This window comes from Podarcis liolepis (assembly GCF_965112155.1).
Source record: "Podarcis liolepis genome assembly, chromosome: 13".
Classification (NCBI taxonomy): Eukaryota; Metazoa; Chordata; class Lepidosauria; order Squamata; family Lacertidae; genus Podarcis; species Podarcis liolepis.
In genome coordinates, this window is record NC_139573.1 from 5,098,420 (window position 1) to 5,120,625 (window position 22,206).

The 22,206-nt window shown below is 50.0% G+C and overlaps 1 protein-coding gene across 2 annotated transcripts in view; it reads right to left on the minus strand.

The window, feature by feature from the left end:
- The window catches only part of KCNAB3 (potassium voltage-gated channel subfamily A regulatory beta subunit 3), a 37,289-nt gene extending 16,559 nt beyond the window's left edge, over window positions 1-20,730 (minus strand). The window contains exons 1-9 of one of the 2 annotated variants that reach the window (XM_083472751.1): window positions 19,760-20,730; window positions 9,293-9,336; window positions 8,961-8,998; window positions 8,781-8,860; window positions 5,487-5,531; window positions 3,522-3,566; window positions 1,655-1,698; window positions 824-910; window positions 287-322 (exon numbers count right to left, since the gene is read on the minus strand). In XM_083472751.1, the coding sequence (XP_083328877.1) occupies window positions 287-322; window positions 824-910; window positions 1,655-1,698; window positions 3,522-3,566; window positions 5,487-5,531; window positions 8,781-8,860; window positions 8,961-8,998; window positions 9,293-9,336; window positions 19,760-19,995 (655 nt within the window). In that variant the 5' untranslated portion in view covers window positions 19,996-20,730. The remainder of the gene's footprint in view (window positions 1-286; window positions 323-823; window positions 911-1,654; window positions 1,699-3,521; window positions 3,567-5,486; window positions 5,532-8,780; window positions 8,861-8,960; window positions 8,999-9,292; window positions 9,337-19,759) is intronic. The other variant, XM_083472752.1, reaches the window with a different exon arrangement.
- Window positions 20,731-22,206: the final 1,476 nt, after the last annotated feature.

Genomic DNA, 22,206 nt, shown 5'->3' on the forward strand with positions numbered 1-22,206 from the left:
ACGCTCCACCCGCTTTTGAATCTGTCCCCCTCCCATGTGGCCCTCAGATCACAGTCCAGGCGGGATCGTGGCCCTCAGCGTTCCCTGTTCCAAGGGGAACGCGACGCCTTTTCACAAAACAGCTTCCTTTAGCCAGAACGACTTTTCGAAGCTAGAATAACCCTTCATCCTGTTCCTCGCTTGAGAGAGGTATGGGGCTCACAGGATCTGGGGTGGACGGGGCAGCAAATTGGGGTGGATTTTTTTGGGTGGGGGTGAGGTGGGAGATCGGGGCAGTCTGCAGTACCTTCCAGCAAGAGCAATCGGAAGTTCAGGTCGCATTCTGCAGGGGGGGAAGGAGAGAACCAATGAGACGCTGCTGGAATTGGGCACAGGGTGTGTGTGTGTGTGCGTGTGCCTGGCAGCAAGAGGGTCAGGATTTTTTGGGGGGGGGCATCTGCTGCGGGCTCTTTGCCTGCCCTTGGGCAAGTCGCCTACTCTTAGCCTCAGTCCTTCCCCCCTCCACTGCGTGAAGAATGGGCTTAATAACGACCTTCCTCAAAAGGTTATCATCCCTGTGGGAGCTAACATTCATACAATGCATCTAACAAATGCGAATAACGGGATGGTGATAGCAAGAGAAGACAAGGAGGGGGAGTCCCTCAGCTATTGCAGCGGCTGTTGCTGGGTATCTGTCAAGCAGGGCAGGCAATCGCAGGTAAAGGGATAACTGCTGAGAAGCCTAGGAGAGAGGGTTGGCCTCCCCTGGATCTGCTAAGGGGAGGTGTCTGGGGAGGCAGCCGTGCCTCATCCTGACCCTTCTGAAGCAGGCTGGGCCACTCACCTTCCATGGGGCTGTTGGCGTCCATCCGGTTAGCAAAGACAATGTCGACGTACTCCAGCTGAAGCCGCTGCAAAGAGCCTTTGAGCCCTGCGAAAGAGCAGCGGGGAGTAAGGACAGGGGTGGCATAGGGAGCCCCAGAACGGCTGGAGCTTAGAGCAGCTTCGCCCACCCGGTGCCCTCTGGGGGTGGGCACTGCAGCGCCCGCCAAGCCCTGCTCCAGCCCCGAAAGGAAAGCTTGCCCCAGAGGCAAGAGCCCCCAGCTCCAGAAGCACATCTCCTATCTCCTCCAGGGGCTCTTCCAAGCCAGCTTCCTATTGCGCATGCATCCTCATAACATTTGCCCAGACATCTTGGACTCCGTCAGCCTCAGAGTCACCCTTGGTAATGTCTTCTATCATTTAATGAGGATCCAGCCCTATTTGTCCGCAGGGAATGTAGGTGAAAGCAAGGGCAGCCCCACACTTTCTGGGGCATTTGCCCCATAGCAAAAGAAAAAAGGTCCAAAATTTGGGGGAGTGGGATTCCTTGCACAAGGCCTCCCAATTGACTTTAACTATGCACCCAGAATCCCACTTCAAAATAGCAGAAATTGAGAAGCACCCCAGATATCTAACTATTGAGAATGACATCAAGAAAGAACCCTGGATCCCCAACTCCCATTCGCCCCAAATCTCATCTTCTTCAACCCCTCCAAATCCTTGTACCCTTTTGCCACCCCTCTGGTAGTTCCCAGATCCCTCAATCCGCCAAATGCTTTTGCCGTCCAGCATATTGTGATCACTTCCTTCCCTCCCCCCCCCTGAAATATCAAGCCCAGCCCCCCCCCCTTACCCTCAATGATGTGTTTCCGCGACAGGCCTCTCTCCGTCTCAGCCCTTGGAAGAAAATAAGGGGAAAAACCTGAACGTTAGGAGGAGCTTTGGGGGTGCTTAGAGCTGTTTGACAGCGAAACGGACTCCCCTGGAAGACAGTGGACTCTCCCTTCCTGGAGTCTTTTAAGCAGAGGTTGGGTGGCCCCCTGTCATGTCCCTTCCAGATCTACGACGCTACAAACCTGAGGCACTGCAAGCCATTACCATTTACCCACTGCTGCCCTTTGGTGGGGCAGGAGGCAGAGAGGTCAATGGGGGGAGAAGCCAGAGACGATAACAGGAGGAACGGACTTATTGTAATTTTGCTCCTATCTCCATCCATTGCTGTGTTATGCAGGAGGCATCACTGAGACCAAGGAGCAGGAAGCTGGCAGGCGGGGGTCGCCCACCCTGGTTGGTTGCAGGTAAGAAGGGCAGGAAAGGGACAGGGCAAGGGGAGGGTTGAAGGCAGATGAGGTTTGCTTCTTTATACTAATTTATTGCATCTATATCGCACGTTTTTGTCCAAGGAGCTGTTATGGAAATGACATGGGGGGCGAGGATGCATTTAATAATAATAATAATAATAATAATATTTATTTGTACCCCACCCATTTGGCTGGGTTTCTCCAGCCACTCTGGGCGGCTTCCAACAAAGATTAAAAATACATTAAAATGTCACACATTAAAAACTTCCCTGAACAAGGCTGCCTTCAGATGTCTTCTAAATGTCAGGTAGTTGTTTATTTCCTTGACATCTGATGGGAGGGCGTTCCACAGGAAGGCGCCACCACCGAGAAGGCCCTCTGCCTGGTTCCCTGTAGCTTTGCTTCTCGCAATGAGGGAACTGCCAGAAGGCCATTTTATTGTTCTTTGGATGATGGGTACTTAAGAGGTGTTGGAAAAGGTGTCTAATAAAGTGACCTAATGTTGAACTCGTTTAACCCTTGTACACCCCTCCCCATTTGTGACATTTGAATTTGGTGCTGGAGGAGACTCTTGAGAGTCCCATGGATCGCAAGAAGATCAAACCTATCCATTCTTAAGGAAATCAGCCCTGAGTGCTCCCTGGAAGGACAGATCGTGAAGCTGAGGCTCCAAGACTTTGGCCACCTCATGAGAAGAGAAGACTCCCTGGAAAAGACCCTGATGTTGGGAAAGATGGAGGGCACAAGGAGAAGGGGACGACAGAGGACGAGATGGTTGGTGTTCTCAAAGCGACCAGCATGAGTTTGACCAAACTGTGGGAGGCAGTGGAAGACAGGAGTGCCTGGCGTGCTCTGGTCCAGGGGGTCACGAAGAGTCGGACACGACTAAACGACTAAACAACAACAACAAAAGCGATGTAGTGATGATGTATCAATTATGCCTCTCGAGGTGTATTCTGGGGGAAAGAGGGAAGTTTTAAAAGAGGATGTCACCCCTAGCTCGGGGTTCTTACTCCTGTGGGGACCTGTTGTGCAACAAGAAAGATCATGGTCTACTGATGGCTTGCTTTGCTCCAAATTACTTGGCTGGAATTTCCTTCTTTTACTGACCACATGGACCCATGTGGGACTTGCACCCAGACAAGCTGGGCTGTGGAATAGTCTCTCACCCTGGAATTTTTTTCTTAACAGAGCTCTGGGTGGGCATATGTGGTTCTCCCCATAACAACCTCCCAGCTCCACCAACTGGGGTTATAGGAAGGCTTAGGATTCTGCCAGCTTCCTTTTCACCTGCAACTAGCACCCCACAACTGGACAGGGCCACTGCTCTCCACACACGGCAAATTCAACTCACACACAGATTCCTTCCCTACAACCCCTTCCCTCACCATTGATTCATTAGGTCCCTTGAGTACTTACTGGCCTCCCCAGTAAATCTTGGTGGTGACAACATAGCTCGAACGCCTGTGGAGCAGAGAGAGGAGAAATTAGTGAGGAAATGATCCATAATGAATTGAAAAAAAAAATGTTTAAAAGTACTTCCCCCCCAAAAAAACACCCAGAGTCCTTTCTGTTGGGGATAATTCAGACTGAAATTCCCAGGTGTCAAAAAAGATTATTTATGTATGCCACTATTGTGGCCTGAGTTTCGTTAGCTCAAAAATGGAAAACGAGCGAGGTCCCAACCAAAGAAGAATGGCAACTTAAGTTGACAGAATATGCACAACTCACAGACTTAACATATAGAATGTGAGAACAAGAACAACATACGTATAAAGAAGATTGGAAAGCGTTTATTAAATATATGGGAAATAACTGTGTACAGCTGAAAACGCTGGCAGCATTAAGATAAATTCAACAGCAGAAACAAGTTTTGATGGATGCAATAATGAAATACTGAATAGTATAGTTTTTGTAAAATGTGCAGAGATTTGTGATATGTAAAATGAACCACAGAAAAACAAAATGGGGAGTCACAGATATCTTAAGGATGTAAAATGCGTATTTTAAATTGTAAAACAGAAAACTTAATAAAAATTATAAACAAAAAAAGGAAGAAATTAGTGAGGAAGCTGCGATGCAGCAGTTGGCAACCCAAAGCACCGCTTGCCAAATCCGGAAGAAGGCGGAAGATATTGACGGACAGGTGGGCAGCTGTGAAACTGCTACAGAAGCTACAACCATTCCTGGGCCAGGAAAGCTCAGCCATCGTAGTTCCTGCACTGGCTACTTCAAGACCAGATTGCTGTGCTGCGCTCTATGTAGAGCTTCCCTCGCGCTTGATCCGGAAGTTGCAGTTAGTGCCGGATGCTGAGGCACGATTGCCGGCAGGATTGAGTCCCTGTCAGCATGCAGCACCTCTGCTCAGAGATTTGCCCTGGCTGCCGATTTGCTACTGGGCCAAGTTCAAGGTGTTACTATATTAGCATAAAGGTAAAGGGACCCCTGACTATTAGGTCCAGTTGTGACCAACTCTGGGGCTGTGGCGCTCATCTCGCTTTACTGGCTGAGGGAGCCGACGTACAGCTTCCGGGTCATGTGGCCAGCATGACTAAGCCGCTTCTGGCGAACCAGAGCAGCACACGGAAACGCCGTTTACCTTCCCGCTGAAGCGGTACCTATTTATCTACTTGCACTTTGACATGCTTTTGAACTGCTAGGTTGGCAGGAGCAGGGACCAAGCAATGGGAGCTCACCCCATCACGGGATTCGAACCGCCGACCTTCTGATCGACAAGTCCTAGGCTCTGTGGTTTAACCCACAGCGCCACCCGCGTCCCTACTATATTAGCATATAAAGCCCCAAAGAATGAGGGACCAGTTTACCTACGAGGTCGCCATACCAAATGTGCCCACTTGACCACTTTAATCCTTGCAACTGGCACTGTTCCAAGCGCCATGTGAAACCTGTTCTGCATTTGTAATAAAATTCATCTTTTAGTACAGCAACACCCACCCTTCGGAACTCCCTGCCTCTTGTTATCAGGCAGGAACATTCACTGCACTCTTTTTGGCACCTGCTGAAACAAACCTACTGAGATATCTCAAATGCTGGTGTGTTTTTAGTGTACCGCTGTTTTAAATTTTTTGAATGATTTATTACATAATTGCTTATACCACTAATTTGGTCAATTCTCTCTCATTAGCATATCTTATTGATTCTTAGATATATACACAGTTACAAATACTGAATATCATCAACCGAAGACAAGCCACCCGGATCTCCAAAGAGTGTAAATCCCATTATATAGATAACAGAATGTTCATTATGTTTCCATTTCAACTGGTTAACTCTTTTCATTAATTGCTTTGAATTTTTGTTTACAATCAAATGGTATATACATTTTAGGAAATCAATAAGTAGTAAACGTATGTGTGTGTTTACCTCCATCCTTTGCTCTTCAAGATATTCCCCAATGTTTTTTCTGCTCTGAATAAGAAAAGGAGACAGAATTTTATGTATATATGTGTATATATGTGTATATACAGTACACACACACACACACACACACACACACACCTGGTTGACTCCTCAGAAATTCCTCAAATAAATGACTTTTAATATCTACTTCCAATCATCTGGTGGGATTTAGAACAAGAAACCCTTCCCCTCCCAAAACAAACAGTCAAAAGGCTGAAAAGAGCAACTGACAAAATGGCCTTCAGCATGGACACAAAGCCAGCAGGTGGTTTCTGCCTTGCAGGGTGAATTTATTTTGTTTTTTCCGCCTTCCAGCAATAAGGATCACAAGCAAACTGCAAAGGAACAGCTTCAGATGCAATCAGTGTCAAGCACAGGGGGGTGGGGTTTTTTTGGCTTAGTGCTCTGTACTGATGGGCCTTGAAGTTGTTTACTCTCACTGCCATATTTTATTGGGAAAATATTTCAGTTTCTCAAGGGCAATTTTGCTGCTGAGCAAAAATGCCTTCACTGTACTCTTTTCAACACCTGCTAAAAGTATTTTTTGTTTAGACAAGCCTACCCAGACATGTGGAATGCTGATGTATGTTTTAATTTGTTTTTAGTTTATTGCTGATTACCGTATTTTTCGCTCTATAAGATGCACCAGACCAGAAGACGCACCTAGTTTTTGGAGGAGGGAAACAAGAAAAAATATATTCTGAATCTTAGAAGCCAGAACAGCAAGAGGGATCGCTGTGCAGTGAAAGCAGCGATTCCTCTTGCTGTTCTGGCTTCTGGGATAGCTGCGCAGCCTGCATTCGCTCCATAAGACGCACACACATTTCCCCTTACTTTTTAGGAGGGAAAAAGTGAGTCTTATAGAGCAAAAAATATGGTATATCATTCGAATGCTTTAAATGGTTGTTTTGACTGATAATTTTATTGTTTTATACTATTTGTAAAGCACTTTGAGGGTTGTTGTTTTTTTAAACAACAACAATCAACTGGTGTATAGATTTTATATAAAAAGCTTTCAAGGGAAATGTCAGTGCAGGATTCATGAACTAGATGGTATATCTACAAATTTGATTATATTTGTTTGGGGCTCAACTGAGACTATAGTCCTCTTTCTCTTTCCCAGGTCTCAAATCAGCACAGCAAAGTTAGAGAGGCGAGACATTTTCCATGCTGGGCTTTGTACGCAGCTGAGCTAATCCTATTCGGCCCCCACTGCTAGCATCCCATCCATCATATAAATATGGCAGATGAATTTAACACGCCATGCTAGCTCCATCTGACAATGTCCTCTGCTAGTTCACGAAAGCTGATGCTGCAATAAATCTGTTCATCTTTAAGGTAGCCACAATACTTTTTGTTGTTGTAACTGCAGCCAACTAAGATAGTAACAGCTGCGGAACTCTGATATGGAACATACTACATTTCAAAATTTGATGAAATGTCATAGATTTCTCTCCCCGCTCCCCAATATTTTGCATTGTTTGCTCTGGCCATCTCTGGGGATTGCTGTTGTTGAATTGTCCACATTCCTGATCTATGGAAGCCCCTGCTATTGCTGGCGCAAGGAGACGCTACCTGCGTCCTCCGTTCAAATTATTTCACCACCCAATCACTTTACATCACCCTGTGGCAGGTTGCATCCCCGTCCCAACTTGCCTTCCTTCAGAGCCAGCTAGCCCCCAAATTCAGCCTGACAGAATCATGTCACGGGGCTTTAATTACTGCATTCCGAAAAGCCTTGAGACAGCTCTTTGCTTTGGACATGTCTGGCGGGCAGAAGTCTAACAAGGAAAGCAAGGGCTGAGTTTACTGTAATCCGTAGGGAAGGGGAAGATTTCACACTCGGGGTATTTCCTTATCCCCAGCCATCAAGCCAGGTCTCAAACTTAGAACAGGCCACACAGAGAAGAGTAAAGGTGAGAGGGCTTCTGAGCATGGGAAGAGTACCACTCTTCTACCGCTGCCTAGGAAGGCTGGGCAGATGGGTTGGCTCCCAGATTTGGGGTTTCAGGGCCTTCTTCTAGCGAAATGACTGTATTTTCCGCTCTATAGGACGCACCTGACCATAGGACGCACCTTGTTTTAGACGGGGAGAACAAGAAAAAAAATATCTCCCCCTCTCTGCTCAGTGCCCCTTCAGCGAAGCGGCAGGAGAAACAGAGCCCCTTCCATTTCTCCTCCCGCTTGGCTGAAGGGGCGCTGCGCAGCTCTCCCTCTCTGCTGAAACCGGGAGAGTCTTGTTCTCCCGGCTTCAGCAAAAGGAACCCGAAGCCTCCGGAGCGCAGCGGGACCTCCCACTGCGCTCCGGAGGCCTCAAGCGGCTATCCCTGATGCCTTCAGAGCGTAGCGCGAGTTCCCACTGCGCTCCGCAGGCTTCAGGTTCCTTTTGCTGAAGCCGGGAGAGCAAGACTCTCCTGGCTTCAGCGAAAGAAAGCTGAAGCCTGCAGAGCGCAGCGGGAACTCGCGCTGCACTCCGAAGGCTTCAGGCGGCTATCCCTGAAGCCTGGAGAGCGAGAGGGGTTGGTGCGCACCGACCCCTCTCGCTCTCCAGGCTTCAGCGAAAGCAATGCGAAGCCTCTGGAGCAGCTCGCGGGGGCAGCTCTGTGCTTCGGAGAAGAAGAGTTTGGATTTGATATCCCGCTTTATCACTACCCTAAGGAGTCTCAAAGCGGCTAACATTCTCCTTTCCCTTCCTCCCCCACAACAAACACTCTGTGAGGTGAGTGGGGCTGAGAGACTTCAGAGAAGTGTGACTGGCCCAAGGTCACCCAGCAGCTGCATGTGGAGGAGCGGGGACGCGAACCCGGTTCCCCAGATTACGAGACTACCGCTCTTAACCACTACACCACACTGGAGGCTTCACGTTGCTATCGCTGAAGCCAACGAGCCTGCATTCGCTCCATAGAATGGACACACATTTTCCCTTTTTTGGAGGGGAAAAAGTGCGTCCTGTAGAGCGAAAAATACGGTAGTTACTGAGAGTGACTTGGCAGGGGGCATGCAAGTGCCAAGACCCCTATGATTCCCCTTCAAACCCCAGAGAGACTCGTTCATGTCATGCGGCTCAGAATAAAGATGGCCACAGCCTAGGGTTGCCAGCTGCGGGGCAGGCAGAAATTCAGAAGGCGTAGCTTCCTCCTGTGTGGGAATGAAGCTTCCCCTGTTGAATTTCTCCCTGTCACACAGGGCTATTTGAGGTGCAGGCAGAAAGGTGGCAGCAATCCTGCAAAGAGCCGAGGGCGGAACAGCCAGACATACTTGCCAGAAGCATAGACCTCGGCCGTGTCAAAGAGGTTGACCCCGTTCTCGTAAGCGATGGTGAGCACATTTTCCGCCATCTCGAAAAAAAATGAGAGAGGGAGATAAGCGTCAAATAATGGCTGGCAGGAAAATCTCCAGAAGGGAGGAGGGTAGATGGGGCATGGGGCTCGGACTTACCTCATCTGAGATCTGCGACCCAAATGTTACCCAAGTACCTGCAAGGGGAGAAATCAAGATCTTGAGACGGATAGGCGCAGCCAGGCCACACTCCTAGCTCTACCCAAGAGCCACTGTGAAAGGCCCCATCCCAGCAAATGAACCCACTGGACACAGTATAATCTGAAGGGGGGCTTGTTGATGTCAAGGAATGCTCTGGCAGATTATGGCCTTGGGGCTTGTGAAGAGTGCCTCTGAGCACGTACAAACTGCCCTCCCCGCCTTACTGCCTCAAAGCAGTCATACTGCAACCCCCTGCCATTCCTAGTGTCCCCCTTCTCCCATGAACTCACCCAGGCCGAGACAGGAAACGCGAAGCCCCGATTTGCCAAGGTTCCTGCAAAAAAGTAAAAAAGGAGGAACTTCAATCCAGGCTAAACCAAAGTTAAGATAAATGTTTTGCTGTGTGGGAGCCCCTTGGAATCCTGCAAGTGAAGTGCTCTTACAGCAACGTTTTACCACTGAAGATTTCATATAACTGTATGCTGGGTCCTGTAAACGTATAGCCATCTCCCTATACAAACCTGCGCAGGTGACAAAATCCTTGAGTGAGCACCTTCTCTCAGTCCCATCAACATCAGAGGCATGGCTGGTGGTGACACAAGAGAGAGCCTTTTTGGTGGTGGCTCCCGTATTGTGAAATTCCCTCCCAAGAGAGGTTAGACTGCTTCCTCCTTGCTTTCCTTCTGCCAGCAAGCTAAGACCTCCCCATTCAGAAAACCAGGCTGCAGACGATGCTGCCAGGGCAAACTATATTTTAATTGCTGGTTTTAAATGAGTTCCGACGCATTTTAACTGTTGCTTTTATGCCTTCATGTTGTTACGCACCGCCGCAATCTCCCAGCAGGTATTCCAGCACCTGCCCAGAGTTCAGTTTTCTTGGAACGAAGGTCAGCAGAGCCTTAGGATATATGGTTTCGTTCACACCTCTTTACAATCTGAGCACAAGATGAATGACTCGCAGCCTTAATGCCCCCAAAGATATTCCTTCTCTTTAAGTTGCAGTTTTCCATCCAGCACAAAGCTAGCAGGTCTCTGTGCCTCCAGCTCCCAGCCTTTATCCTGCTCACTCATACACAGCTCTGGCTACTATCAGCTAGGGGAGGCAGGTGGAGGAAAAGCCCACCCATTTGACTGGAGGGGGGGGGCATCACTTGGTTGGGGCTCTTGCAAGCAATTTCATTCTTTTGGGATGTTGATGAGGACAAGTGGCCAGTTAAGGTCACTGCCTTACAAACTTGTCTGACCAGTTCAGTCGTCGTCGTCTTCTTCTTCTTCTTCTTCTTCTTCTTCTTCTTCTTCTTCTTCTTCTTCTTCTTCTTTCCCTCGTAGCTGAGTAAGATTGTCTTCCATAAACACGGTTTTAACAATGAGTCCGTAAGTGACTGTGGGGGCCAGTTCTGGATCCACACGCCCTTCCACAGTGGGGACATTGGTTTCCGGGCAGGAGTTGATCACAGTATGGATTTGCCAAGCATGCCTTCCTCCTAGCACGTTTCTCCCTTGCGTCCTGAGTTCGAGCGTCTTCAAAGCCCACGACACCTTTGGTCAAGGCTGTTCTCCAACTGGAGCACTCGCAGGCCAGTGTTTCCCAATTGTCGGTGTTTATACTACAGTTTTTTTTAAGATTTGCCTTGAGACAGTCTTTAAACCTCTTTTGTTGACCACCAGCATTACGCTTTTCATTTTTAAGTTGGGAATAGAGAAGTTGCTCTGTGGTGTAGTGGTTGAGAGTGGTAGATTCATAATCTGGGGAACCGGGTTCGCGTCTCCGCTCCTCCACATGCAGCTGCTGGGTGACCTTGGGCCAGTCACACTTCTCTGAAGTCTCTCAGCCTCACTCACCCCACAGAGTGTTTGTTGTGGGGGAGGAAGGGAAAGGAGAATGTTAGCCGCTTTGAGACTCCTGCGGGTAGTGATAAAGCGGGATATCAAATCCAAACTCTTCCTCCTCTGATAGAGTCTAACCCTCACAGAGTACATGACCCTCAGAATTGGAAGGGACTCAGGCCAAAATCTAAACTTTCCCTCCCAAATCCACAACAGTATTTTATAAATTATATATATATATATGAATATGTCGCAATCCACCTTGATTCCCAACTTGGGAGAAAGGTGAGATTAAAATGCATTAAGTAATAATAATAATAACTATTATTATTATTATTATTATTATTATTATTATTATTATTATTATCCTTCCCACATGAGCCCACTAGACTGCTTCAACCGGTGGAATTGGCACTTTTACAGGTCCTGTATACCACCCTTTCTGCAATTGCAAGAACTGCTCCTTGGAACAGGTGCTTAGAAAGCTGAGGGGAGTTTTAACTTGTTTAGTGTTTCAGCTTTCTGTACGTTACAACTTTCTAGTGTTGTAAATAATTCTTAGTGGTCATTTTATTCCTTTATCTCCCCCCCCCCCAACTGCTTTGAGGTTCTTCCTTCAATCAAGGAATATAGAACGTTTATGAAATACTAATACTAATAGCAGCACAGAGCGACACAGTCCAGTCTCTCCCCCAAGGACATTTCCGTCAAATCCAACAGACAACACAGCAAGCGGGGGCTTCCAAGAGAAGGCCTGCCAATGAGGGGAAAACTGGGTTCATTTTATTTTACATTAAGTGTAAAGCTAAGCAAACTGGGACAAGGGAGAGATTCCTTGAGGTCTAGGCCAGGTGGTTCCCCGTTAGCTAATTACTGAGGACTCCCGATTTTTCAAAAGCCAAACCACGGGCCCCCTACTTTTGAAAATTTTGATAACTCTATATGGTCTGTGCAAAGCAATTTTTTGAAGAAAATGTGGGGTGGCCCCTAATAAGCAAAGGATCTTAGATATAGTAACCCCCCCCCAAAAAAAACAAACAGACCATCAAATTTGTAACATTTCCACAAATTATCTACCCCCAGACAGCAGGAAAAACTTGTCTCCAGTGCTCCACTAAAACTGACTAAAAAAGGCAATTGTGTCCCTAACTTGCAAGGGTTCTACAGTGGAACCTCGGGTTGCGAACATGATCCGTGCGGGAGGCACGTTCGCAATCTGCAGCATTTGCAACCGGCAGTGCAACCCTTAAATTAAAAAAAAAAACTGGTAAGCCTGTGAACACATCCCATGGAGCTCTCTCTCTCTCTCTCTCTCTCTCTCTCTCTCTCTCTCTCTGCAAGAGCCCAAAGAAACTGTATCAGATGTTTGTACCCAATCCCAGCTCACTTGCCACCCAGAAACTCACAGGTTTCACCCCTGCCAGCAAGCAGGCCCTGGTCACGAGCAGAGGCTTAGTGATCCTTGGATTATTATGGTGGCTTTCACTGTGCAATTAACAAAATAAGTGAGTCCCTGGCAGGGGATGGTGCCGTGGACCTCCTGTCTGTGTTCTGTAGACCCCCGGACCCCCAGTTGGGAACCACTGGTCTAGCCTGTAGCGGCATGCCTTGCTAGAGCACATCTGAAAGTCTGCTTCCTCAAACATATCATTTTCCTTCCACTCTACAGAGCAACATATCGATCCAAGCCGGCTCGTGTCACCTCTTAGCTTGCGCCAAGCAGAGCGCGTGCACTGGGATGCCCATCAACACTCCAACTGCTGCTGCGTCCAAAAGGTCATCGAAAAAGAGGCAGCATATGCAGAAGACTATTTATATGAGACACCATTCAAACATGCTATTCCTCACTTCTAATGTGAGATGGTAAAAAGGTAAAGTTAAAGGGACCCCTGACCATTAGGTCCAGTTGTGGCCGACTCTGGGGTTGCGGCGCTCATCTCGCTTTATTGGCCGAGGGAGCCGGCATACAGTTTCTGGGTCATGTGGCCAGCAGGACTAAGCCACTTCTGGCGAACCAGAGCAGCGCACGGAAACGCCGTTTACCTTCCCGCTGGAGCGGTACCTATTTATCTACTTGCACTTTGACGTGCTTTCAAACTGCTAGGTTGACCGAGCAACGGGAGCTCACCCCGTCGTGGGGATTCGAACCTCTGACCTTCTGATCGGCAAGTCCTAGGCTCTGTGGTTTAACCCACAGCGCTACCTGCATCCCAATGTGAGATGGTACATCTTAGCAAAACTTTGCAGCATATGGTTCTGCTAACTGGGGGAACTTGCACCTTCCAAGACATAGGTGAAGGCTTGGTCAGGGCTTGATAAAGTATTGGTGAAGACTGAGTAGAAAACAGCTGGAATTTTGTAATGCTGGTACGATGAGGATGATGTTATGATGTCCTTCTGTGCCAAGTTTCATCTCTTGAATTACATTTTGGCATTAGTTGCCTGCATCACAAAATTGCAATCCAGGGTGGACTTAATCTCTCTTAACTGGTTCATTGTGCAAATCGGCTGAGTGACAGATCTGGAAGCGAGCACAGCCAGGACTCCTGGGTTCCTCTCGCAGGCACTTTCCCCCGAATGACTGCACCAAGCGCCCTGGGAGGTGTCCGGCTCTTGGAGCCTCACTTTCCCCCTCCGCTTCGTGCTCATTAGCGCTGCCGTCTGCCCAGCGCGCCTCTCGCAGCTTCGTTAACCAGCGGAGCCACCGCTGTGAGCGGTTAACGGAGGATAAAAATAGATGGGAGCCTGAGCTCGGGGCTTGGAAATGGGGTCACTGCAGCCGATGGCTGGGAGCTTCTGCTATTGAGATAATGGGGTAGGGGTGGGGATGGGGCAGAGCAGGACTTTAGAGGAAATGGCAGTGGGGCGAAGGGCAGGGATGGGTTCAGCTGCTGCTGCCGCTACTTCTGGGGTGGAGCAGAGATAAGAACACAAGAGGATTCCTGCATTGCAGGGGGTTGGACTGGATAACCCTTAGAGGTCCCTTCCAATTCTATGATTCAGGCCAGTGGCCCATCTAGTCCAGAATTCTGTTCTCACAGTGGTCAGCCAGAGCCCCTCTCCCTTCCTGTGGTTTCCAGCGCCTGGAATTCAAAAGCATTGCCATTCAACAGCACTCTCCTCCACGATTTTGTCTCATCCTCTTTTAAAGCCATTTAAGTTTGCCAACAAAGGCCCGTATAGTTCAAGCTATGGTTTTCCCAGTAGTGATGTATGGAAATGAGAGCTGGACCATAAAGAAGGCTGATCGCCGAAGAATGGATGCTTTTGAATTCTGGTGCTGGAGGAGACTCTTGAGAGTCCCATGGACTGCAAGAAGATCAAACCTCTCCATTCTGAAGGAAATCAGCCCTGAATGCTCACTGGAAGGACAGATCCTGAAGCTGAGGCTCCAAGACTTTGGCCACCTCAGGAGAAGAGAAGACTCCCTGGAAAAGACCCTGATGTTGGAAAAGATGGAGGGCACAAGGAGAAGGGGACGACAGAGGACGAGATGGTTGGACAGTGTTCTCGAAGCTACAAACATGAGTTTGACCAAACTGTGGGAGGAAGTGGAAGACAGGAGTGCCTGACATGCTCTGGTCCAGGGGGTCACGAAGAGTCGGACACGACGAAACGACTCAACAACAACAACAGTTGCCAACTTCTTTCAGTGCCCTTGCTCCTGTGCTGGAACAGGACACACAGACATTAAGCAGGCGGAGATTTGCTCATCACCCCTCTTCAAATCCCAAACTCTGTATCACCGCCACTGCCACAGACCAATTGAAAATTGCTGAGGGTCTTAGAATTGTAGATATGTATGTAGAGCTGGAAGGAGCACAGAGGGTCATTTAGTCCAACGCCTTGCAATGCAGGAATCTCAACATGCAGTTCTCCATCCAGTTCAAAACCAGACCACACCCTGCTTAGCTTTGCAAAAGGACTAGCAGTTTTCTTGCTCCACGGAAGACCACTTATTACTTTTCCTGCCTTCTGTGGCAGTTGTAATGCACCGTAGCAGGTGCTGCGCGATTCTTAATTGCATTTTTACAGACGTACCACCAAAGACCACCTGAAGACCACAGCTGCCCCACGGACCACAGACAGGAAACCCCTGCTCAGCTTCATAGAAAAATCTGTCTGTCGCATTGAAGATGGAGGAAGTTTGTTTTTCCGCTGCCCCAGAGGGTAAGACCCGAACCAAACGTTATTCAATATTCATTTCATTTTACGTCCCGCTTCATCCATAGATCTCGACAGCATAAAAATACAATGTGAAAGCACAAAATATAGAATAAAGTCAGGAACAAAAAGGACCAATAACCCCACTCCCAGCCATCCAAATGACAATAAGGGAGATTCTGACTAAATGTCAGGAAGAACTTTCTTTTAAATAATTTTTATTAAAGATTTTCTTAAGTTTTCAAAAGTACGAGCATTGTCTCTTTTTTCAGGTTGTGTTTTCTACAGATCAATCACATTTGCTGTGAGACGTTAGTGTTATATGCAGTATGGGGGTCCCTCTTCCAACTCTACAATGCTATGATTCTACAAAAACCTGCACAGACTGGCAGCAACCCTCTGGGATTTCACATGGCAGTGTGTGGGAGTTTCTCCCAGGCTGGAATTGAACCCGTCACCCGATGCTCTGCTGCTGAGTCAGAGGTCTCCCTTGGAGGGGCAGGGGGAGATGAGAGAGAGAGGTGGTTATGGAAACCCCATTCCCTCCTCCCTTCCCCACATCGGGGGCAAGTATCAAAGTCCCCTACCCACCAGCTGCCGCGCGGATACGGATCGTGACTTGGCCTCATAATTAAACCATAAGGGAGCTGTGGAAAACAGATGGTGGAGGGGAGACAGGCCAGAAACTCAATCGCGGGGCCCCCCACAACTCTCCAGTGGACCAGAACAACCTCAATCGCTCAGAAGGAACCATAGAATTTTAAAGTTGGGAGGAGGGATCAAAGGGTGCTCTAGCTCAACCTCCTAAAGGTGGGTTTTATGGAACAATATACCCAGCCCTAAAGCAATGACAAACCTAGACAGCATCTTAAAAAGCAGAGACATCACCTTGCTAACAAAGGTCCGTATAGTTAAAGCCATGGTTTTCCCAGTAGTGATGTATGGAAGTGAGAGCTGGACCATAAAGAAGGCTCATCGTCGAAGAATTGATGCTTTTGAATTCTGGTGCTGGAGGAGACTCTTGAGAGTCCCATGGACTGCAAGAAGATCAAACCTCTCCTTTCTGAAGGAAATCAGCCCTGAGTGCTCACTGGAAGGACAGATCCTGAAGCTGAGGCTCCAATACTTTGGCCACCTCATGAGAAGAGAAGACTCCCTGGAAAAGACCCTGATGTTGGGGAAGGTGGAGGGCACAAGGAGAAGGGGACGACAGAGGACGAGATGGTGGGACAGTGTTCTCGAAGCTACCAGCATGAGTTTGACCAAACTGCGGGAGGCAGTGGAAGACAGGAGTGCCTGGCATGCTCTGGTCCAGGGGGTCACAAAGAGTCGGACACAACTAGACGACTAAACAACAACAACAACATACCCAGCCCTGAGCCCGTGCCAGATCATAAGGCCATATTAAAGGACAGGGGAGCCCCCGCCCACTTCCTAAATTCTTTAAGACAAGGCGCTTGCCTGCAACACCCCATGCTGTCTGGGACTGCTGGGAGTTGTAGCTCAAAGCAGGTAGCTGGGGGGCGGTGGCATCAGGTTGGCAAAGGGTGAGCTACCTGGTCCAAGTAGAGGACAGGGTGCAGATGGTAGGAGGGGTAGGTTACTGGGGTCCTATAGATCTGTCTAACCCCAGGGCACAATCCTACAGGGAATATCTCCTGTGCAAGCCATATTGAGCATCTCTAAAGGCTTGTGTGCCAAGGGGCAAGACTGGGTTTTCTGCCACGGGTATCCAGAGCGCCTGGCCCTTTGGAAGCGATAGCCCCAGGTGACTCAAGCCAGCTGGTCAACCTGCAGGAAAACCCTCAGTCACCTGGCCAGGGGGGACATTACCCCACCCCACCCCACCCAAATCCTGGAGGCCCAATAAAGTGACTAATAATCCATCAATCTCCCTGAGTGTAATCAAAACCTATTCCAGGGGGCGACACTCCAAGTCCAGATACTGTTGGTGGTTATTGGGTGCTGAAAATGGCATGTGCGATGACTGCTTGTGCCGGTTCAGTGGTATGCAAAAAAGCACTCTCTACATGCTCAGGGGTCACTAGCTGAAAAAGACTTTCACTCAGCCCCCAGCACAAATTTTGCTCTCTTCTGATTGTAGTGATCGCCCCTCTCCATGCACTTAAACCTCAGTTTGGGGTTTCCTCTGCACAATGCACTTATCATCCCCCCCAAAAAAGTTAATATGCCATAAACTTCCTTAGGCGCCTTCTGTACACAGCAATGGTTGGATATAAACACTGAACATAAATAATAAATATTCAGCAATGTTTTCATCTACATCTTCAAGAGGAATGAGATCAGAAGCGGGAATACAATTTGCGGCCCAAAATAGAACACTATATCTGTATTTTTACATAAATACATCAACCTCCTCTGCGCGAACGCATACACACACAAACACATGCATATTAATTTCTTTCTTTCTTGCAGAGCTGAGGTCCTTGACCTTCACCTCTAGCTAGGACTGCCCCCCTGCCATGCAAGCCCCCCCCGGCTCCTCACCCCTGCTGCTCCCTTGCCCCCCCCCCACTTTCCCACAGCCCCCAAGGAACAGACATGGCTCCTGTTGAAAGTTCAGCATCTTCTGCTTTTAATCTGGCTTTCCAACCTCGGAAGTGGGCTGGCTCCGGCCCAGGGCAACCTGAACAGAGGCGCAGAGCGGCAATTAGGGGCTCTGCGAGGCGGTTTGGGAGCCGGCCAGCCCCAGCAACAACCCTACTCTGTGGTGCACCAGGGGAATTGGACCCAGGAGTCCTGGCCGCCTGCCAGGCCCATCCCAACCTTGCTCGAAAACCCACTCCACTCGGCTCCACGCCTGTGCCAGAAAACTCAGGAGTCCTGGCTCCCTTCCCCTCTTCCCCCACAACCTATTTCTAGGCAGGCAAAACACACACAAAAACCACACACAGGACATAAAAGGAAACCCCAGAGTCCTCCTGCCTTCACGTTTTCATATATCCCTCCCCCCAAAAAACACTCAGCAGAAAGAACAGCCTCTTCATGAAACACCACCACTAGGCCTCACTGCCCTTCCTGGGTCTGACTTGTGCCAGAGGGGTGTTTATACATAGCACAGGCCTAAATTGGGCTGGGATGAGAATGAGGGAAGATTCGAGGAGTGCTGGGGGCTGGGGGCGGGTTCCAGTTCCTTTCTCTTCCACGGCCCACCCCTGCATTACTGCAACATTCAGACATTACGCCAAAACAAATGCAGAGAGATTTTGGGTGCCCTGTAATTTTTTTTTAGCATCCAAACTTGACCTTCTTCCCTCGCCACAAACCCTCTCCAGCGAAACCTGCAGATTGTGGGTTTCTCCAGATTGTGTTAAGCTACCACTACCCCCCCACGCCCCTCCCTGACCTCCCAGAGGTGATGGGCTCCAATGATTCCACCCCACACTCCCAATTTTCCTTTTTTTTTAAAAAAACCCTCCATTCAGAGTTTTTTCACAAGTTCCTCCCTCCCCCACCTTTATGCACCCCTCCTTGCTCCAACCCTCTAGATCCTATGTTCCTCCCCCTGTTTCAGAGAACCCAGGCGTCCTGGCTCACAGGCACAGCACCCCCCCCCCCGCCCTACAAGTCTCTCTCCTCCCCACCCACCCTTTCTTGTGAGCAAATGGATTAACCTTGGGGTTAGCAGAGATCTGTCCCAACTTTGATTAAAATGCCAAATATGAAGAGAGAGATTGGAAGTGTGGCGTCTGTGCAGCTCTGAATCTGTGCTGGGGGGCAGCAGTAACTACTGCCCCCCCCCCCGCTTCGGCCTCTTTGTGCCTCCCCACCCCCCATTCCTCTAAGAGGAACCGAACTCGCTGCGTAGTCCAGAGTTAGATGACACCCCCCCTTCCCCTTCAGCCTTTGGAGGTTCAGGGAGAGCTTTTCTACCCAGGACCCCCCAATCTTTCCTCCTTCACCCCACTAGTTCTCTTACCTCCCCCCCACAACATTCAGGGTAGGATCCTGCCCTGACACAACCTCTGTTTGTAGGTCAGCATTTCTTCTCAAAGAACCCAAGAGTCCTGGGACCCGTTATCTCGAAGTATCCACAAGGGACAAGTTCACACTCCCCACCCCCTTTCCCCATCCCCCAATAGCTGCCCCTGGGATTTTGCTCCCCTCCAACGTGCCGTTCCTGCTTCTCCTTGCCCTCTGGACCCCATCCTCCGCAAGCTGCACCCCAACAAAGCCTCCCCCCCCGCCGTCGCAGAGGATGAGCTGCCAGCCTCAGAAAAAGCCAAAATCCCACCTCTTCATCCCCCCCCCACTCAAGAATTTTGCAAAGAAGCATCTCAAAAAATATTGCTTCCACATGTGGTGTGGGACTCTCCCCCCCCCCCCAATCGCGTCTTCCCTGCAAGGTCCTTCTTCATCTGCAGAATCCGCCTTCTCCCTTTCCAAGGGACTGAACACCCCCCCCCCAATCCTCTACTCTCTCTCTCCACCCCATCCCCATTGGCAGCAGACACCACAGACGCCTCCCGCGGGGTGTCCTGCAAACGACTGCGACTCTGCCCCCCTCCTCATAATCTCGGGCAGAGAGTTCTCCTTGGTAACCCCACAACCCCCCCCCAGCAGTTTAAACTCCTTTAACCTTCCTCTGGGACAGGGGTGAGGTCCTGTGCCAGAGCACCAGCTAGCCTTCATCCTGCCCCCCCCCCTGCAAGCCGTCTCCATGGATCCCCCCCAGCCTAAAAACCCCTCCCCCCGCTCCAGCCCCCCCCTCGATATCCCATCCCCCATCAGAAAAGCGCCCCTACCTGTAGTTCATGCCCGTGGCCCGGCCGGTGGACTCCCTCAGGAGGAAGGCGATGTGGGGCAGGTTCTGCCCGGGCGCCCGCGGCCCCATGGCTAGCCGGGGTCCCTTGCCGGGGGGTTGGTACCCCCCATTGCCTTGCCCCCCGCTGCCCTGGCCCCGCGTCCCCCCGCCGCACAGCCGGTCATCGCTGCTCCGGCTCCGCAGGTTCTGCTCCGTGCAGGCGATGGAAACTTGCATGGCTCAGCCGAGGACCCCCCCAACACCCAAAGGTGTGTGTCCCCCCCCACAACGCACCCAGGGGCTTATGGGCTGTGGGCGCCTGGCAGCCTCCTTCCCTGTGGGGGGAGCTGCATGCAAAAAGGGGATGGGCAGGGACGTCTTTGACGGGAGGGGTGCTGAGATGGGGGGGCTGGCCAGGCTGCAGTGGGGGGCGAGGCAGAGGAGAGGGAAGGCACCCTCAGTACAGCTGCTGTCCGGGATGCCGCTCCTCGCCCCGGTTTAGCTGGGCCTCATTTGCATGCCAGGCTCCTCCCCCGCCGGCCTTTTTTGTGGGTGGGTGGGGGAGAGGCGAGGGGACCCGCTGCGTTGGAGGAGGAAGGATGCTCGGGGATGCAGGCGAAGATGCAGGCAGAGGCGGAGATGGGGAAAGCATCCTCTGGACCGCCGCCTCCACTTCCTCCTCCTAAGGCTCTTAGGGAGAGGGAGGGGGGCAGCAGGACTCCTGGGCTCGCGGGGATTGGCGTATGTGACTGGGGGGCGGGGGGCGGAAAAACGAAAGACCACGACAGCTGCGGAAAGCTTTTAACGGGGACACGTGTTGCCCCCGCGGCTCTTAACCCCCCTATCTCTCTCTTGGCTCGGATAATCCACCCAAAGAGGAATGATGGATAAAGTTAAGAGCATCCATAAAAAAAAAGGTGGGGGAGAGAAAGGATTTGGGGTAATAGCAGTTTAGGACTTTAAGTGTGGAGAGATGGGGGGGTTGAGGGGACCACTTAATGGGGGAGGGAGAAACAGCCACGCGGGTGGTCTGTATCAGTGGGGAGGGAGTGCAGTGGGGAACATGGAATAGGGGTGAGATGGGAGTAGGGGAATTGGGGGGCAAGGAAGAAGCCCCTCTCCCCAGGGGAATGGGGGAAACTTGGTGGTTCCTTTCTGGAGGCAGGTTGGAAGGGCAGCTGATTCCCCCCCCCCCACACACATTTGGACAATATTTTGGCACCAACTAAAGCAGCCCTTGTGGACTAGTAGCCACAGAGAGTCTCATCCCCCATGAGTTTGCCTAAGCCTCCTTTAAAGCCATCCAACTTGGCGACCATCACTGATTCCTTTGCGAGAGCATTCCAAAGTTTAACTATGTGCTGTGTGAAGGACTTTCTTCTGACCTGAATATTCCAGTGTTCAGTGGACGCCTATCAGTTTCAGGGAGAAAAGCTTTTTCCCCCCTCTTCACTTCTTTCACAATGCATAATGCTATGAATTTCCATTATGTCACTTCTGGGAGTTCCTTTTGTGGCATGTTTCCAGGCACAGATCCACACTTTAAAGCTGTGTCCAAACCCTCTTTATTTGCCCCAGCTTTTTTTCTGGAGAAACCCCCGCTATTCACCGATGAATCAGAGCAAAGGGCAATCCGCAGAAGAAAACCCGAATTGCCGTTTGTTCCGATTCAGTGTTAAAGAGCGGGGTTTCCTGGGGAAAGCAGTGGTGTGTACTCAGACATAGAACTTTAAAGTGCAGACCTTTATTGAGAAAATGTGGGGCACAAAAGAAGTGTGGATGAGCCCTTACTCAAAGTTTCTCTAAACAGTCCCGAATGTCACCACCTTTCCTCATAGGCGAGTTGCTCCATCCCCTTGCCCTTTTCTGAACCTTTTCCAGCTCTACAATATCCGCTTTGAGGCAAGACGACCAGAACGGTATGCGGTATTGAGTGTGGTCACACCATAAATTTGAAGAACCACATTATGATTGTTGCAGCTCTACAGTGGTGCCCCGCAAGACGAATGCCTCGCAAGACGGAAAACTCGCTAGACGAAAGAGTTTTCCGTTTTGGAGGTGCTTCGCAAAACGAATTTCCTATGGGCTTGCTTCGCAAGACGAAAATGTCTTACGAGTTCCTGCTGTTTTCCCCCCTTTTCCCTCCCTTTTTCTAAGGCGCTAAGCCGCTTATCAGCTGATCCGATCAGCAGATAAGCCGCTAAAAGCCGCTAATAGCGCTAATCCGTCAATGGGCTTGCTTTGCAAGACGAAAAAACCGCTAGACGAAGAGAATCACAGAACGGATTCTTTTCGTTTTGCGAGGCACCACTGTATTTTCAAATTCCCATAGCCTGGAATTTGGATTTCCCCCACAGCTGCCACACACTGCGGCAACACCTCCATCGAGCTGCCCGCTGTGGGCTCAAATTCTCATTCTGGACCCGGGTTGCTGGCCCAGCTGTCAGG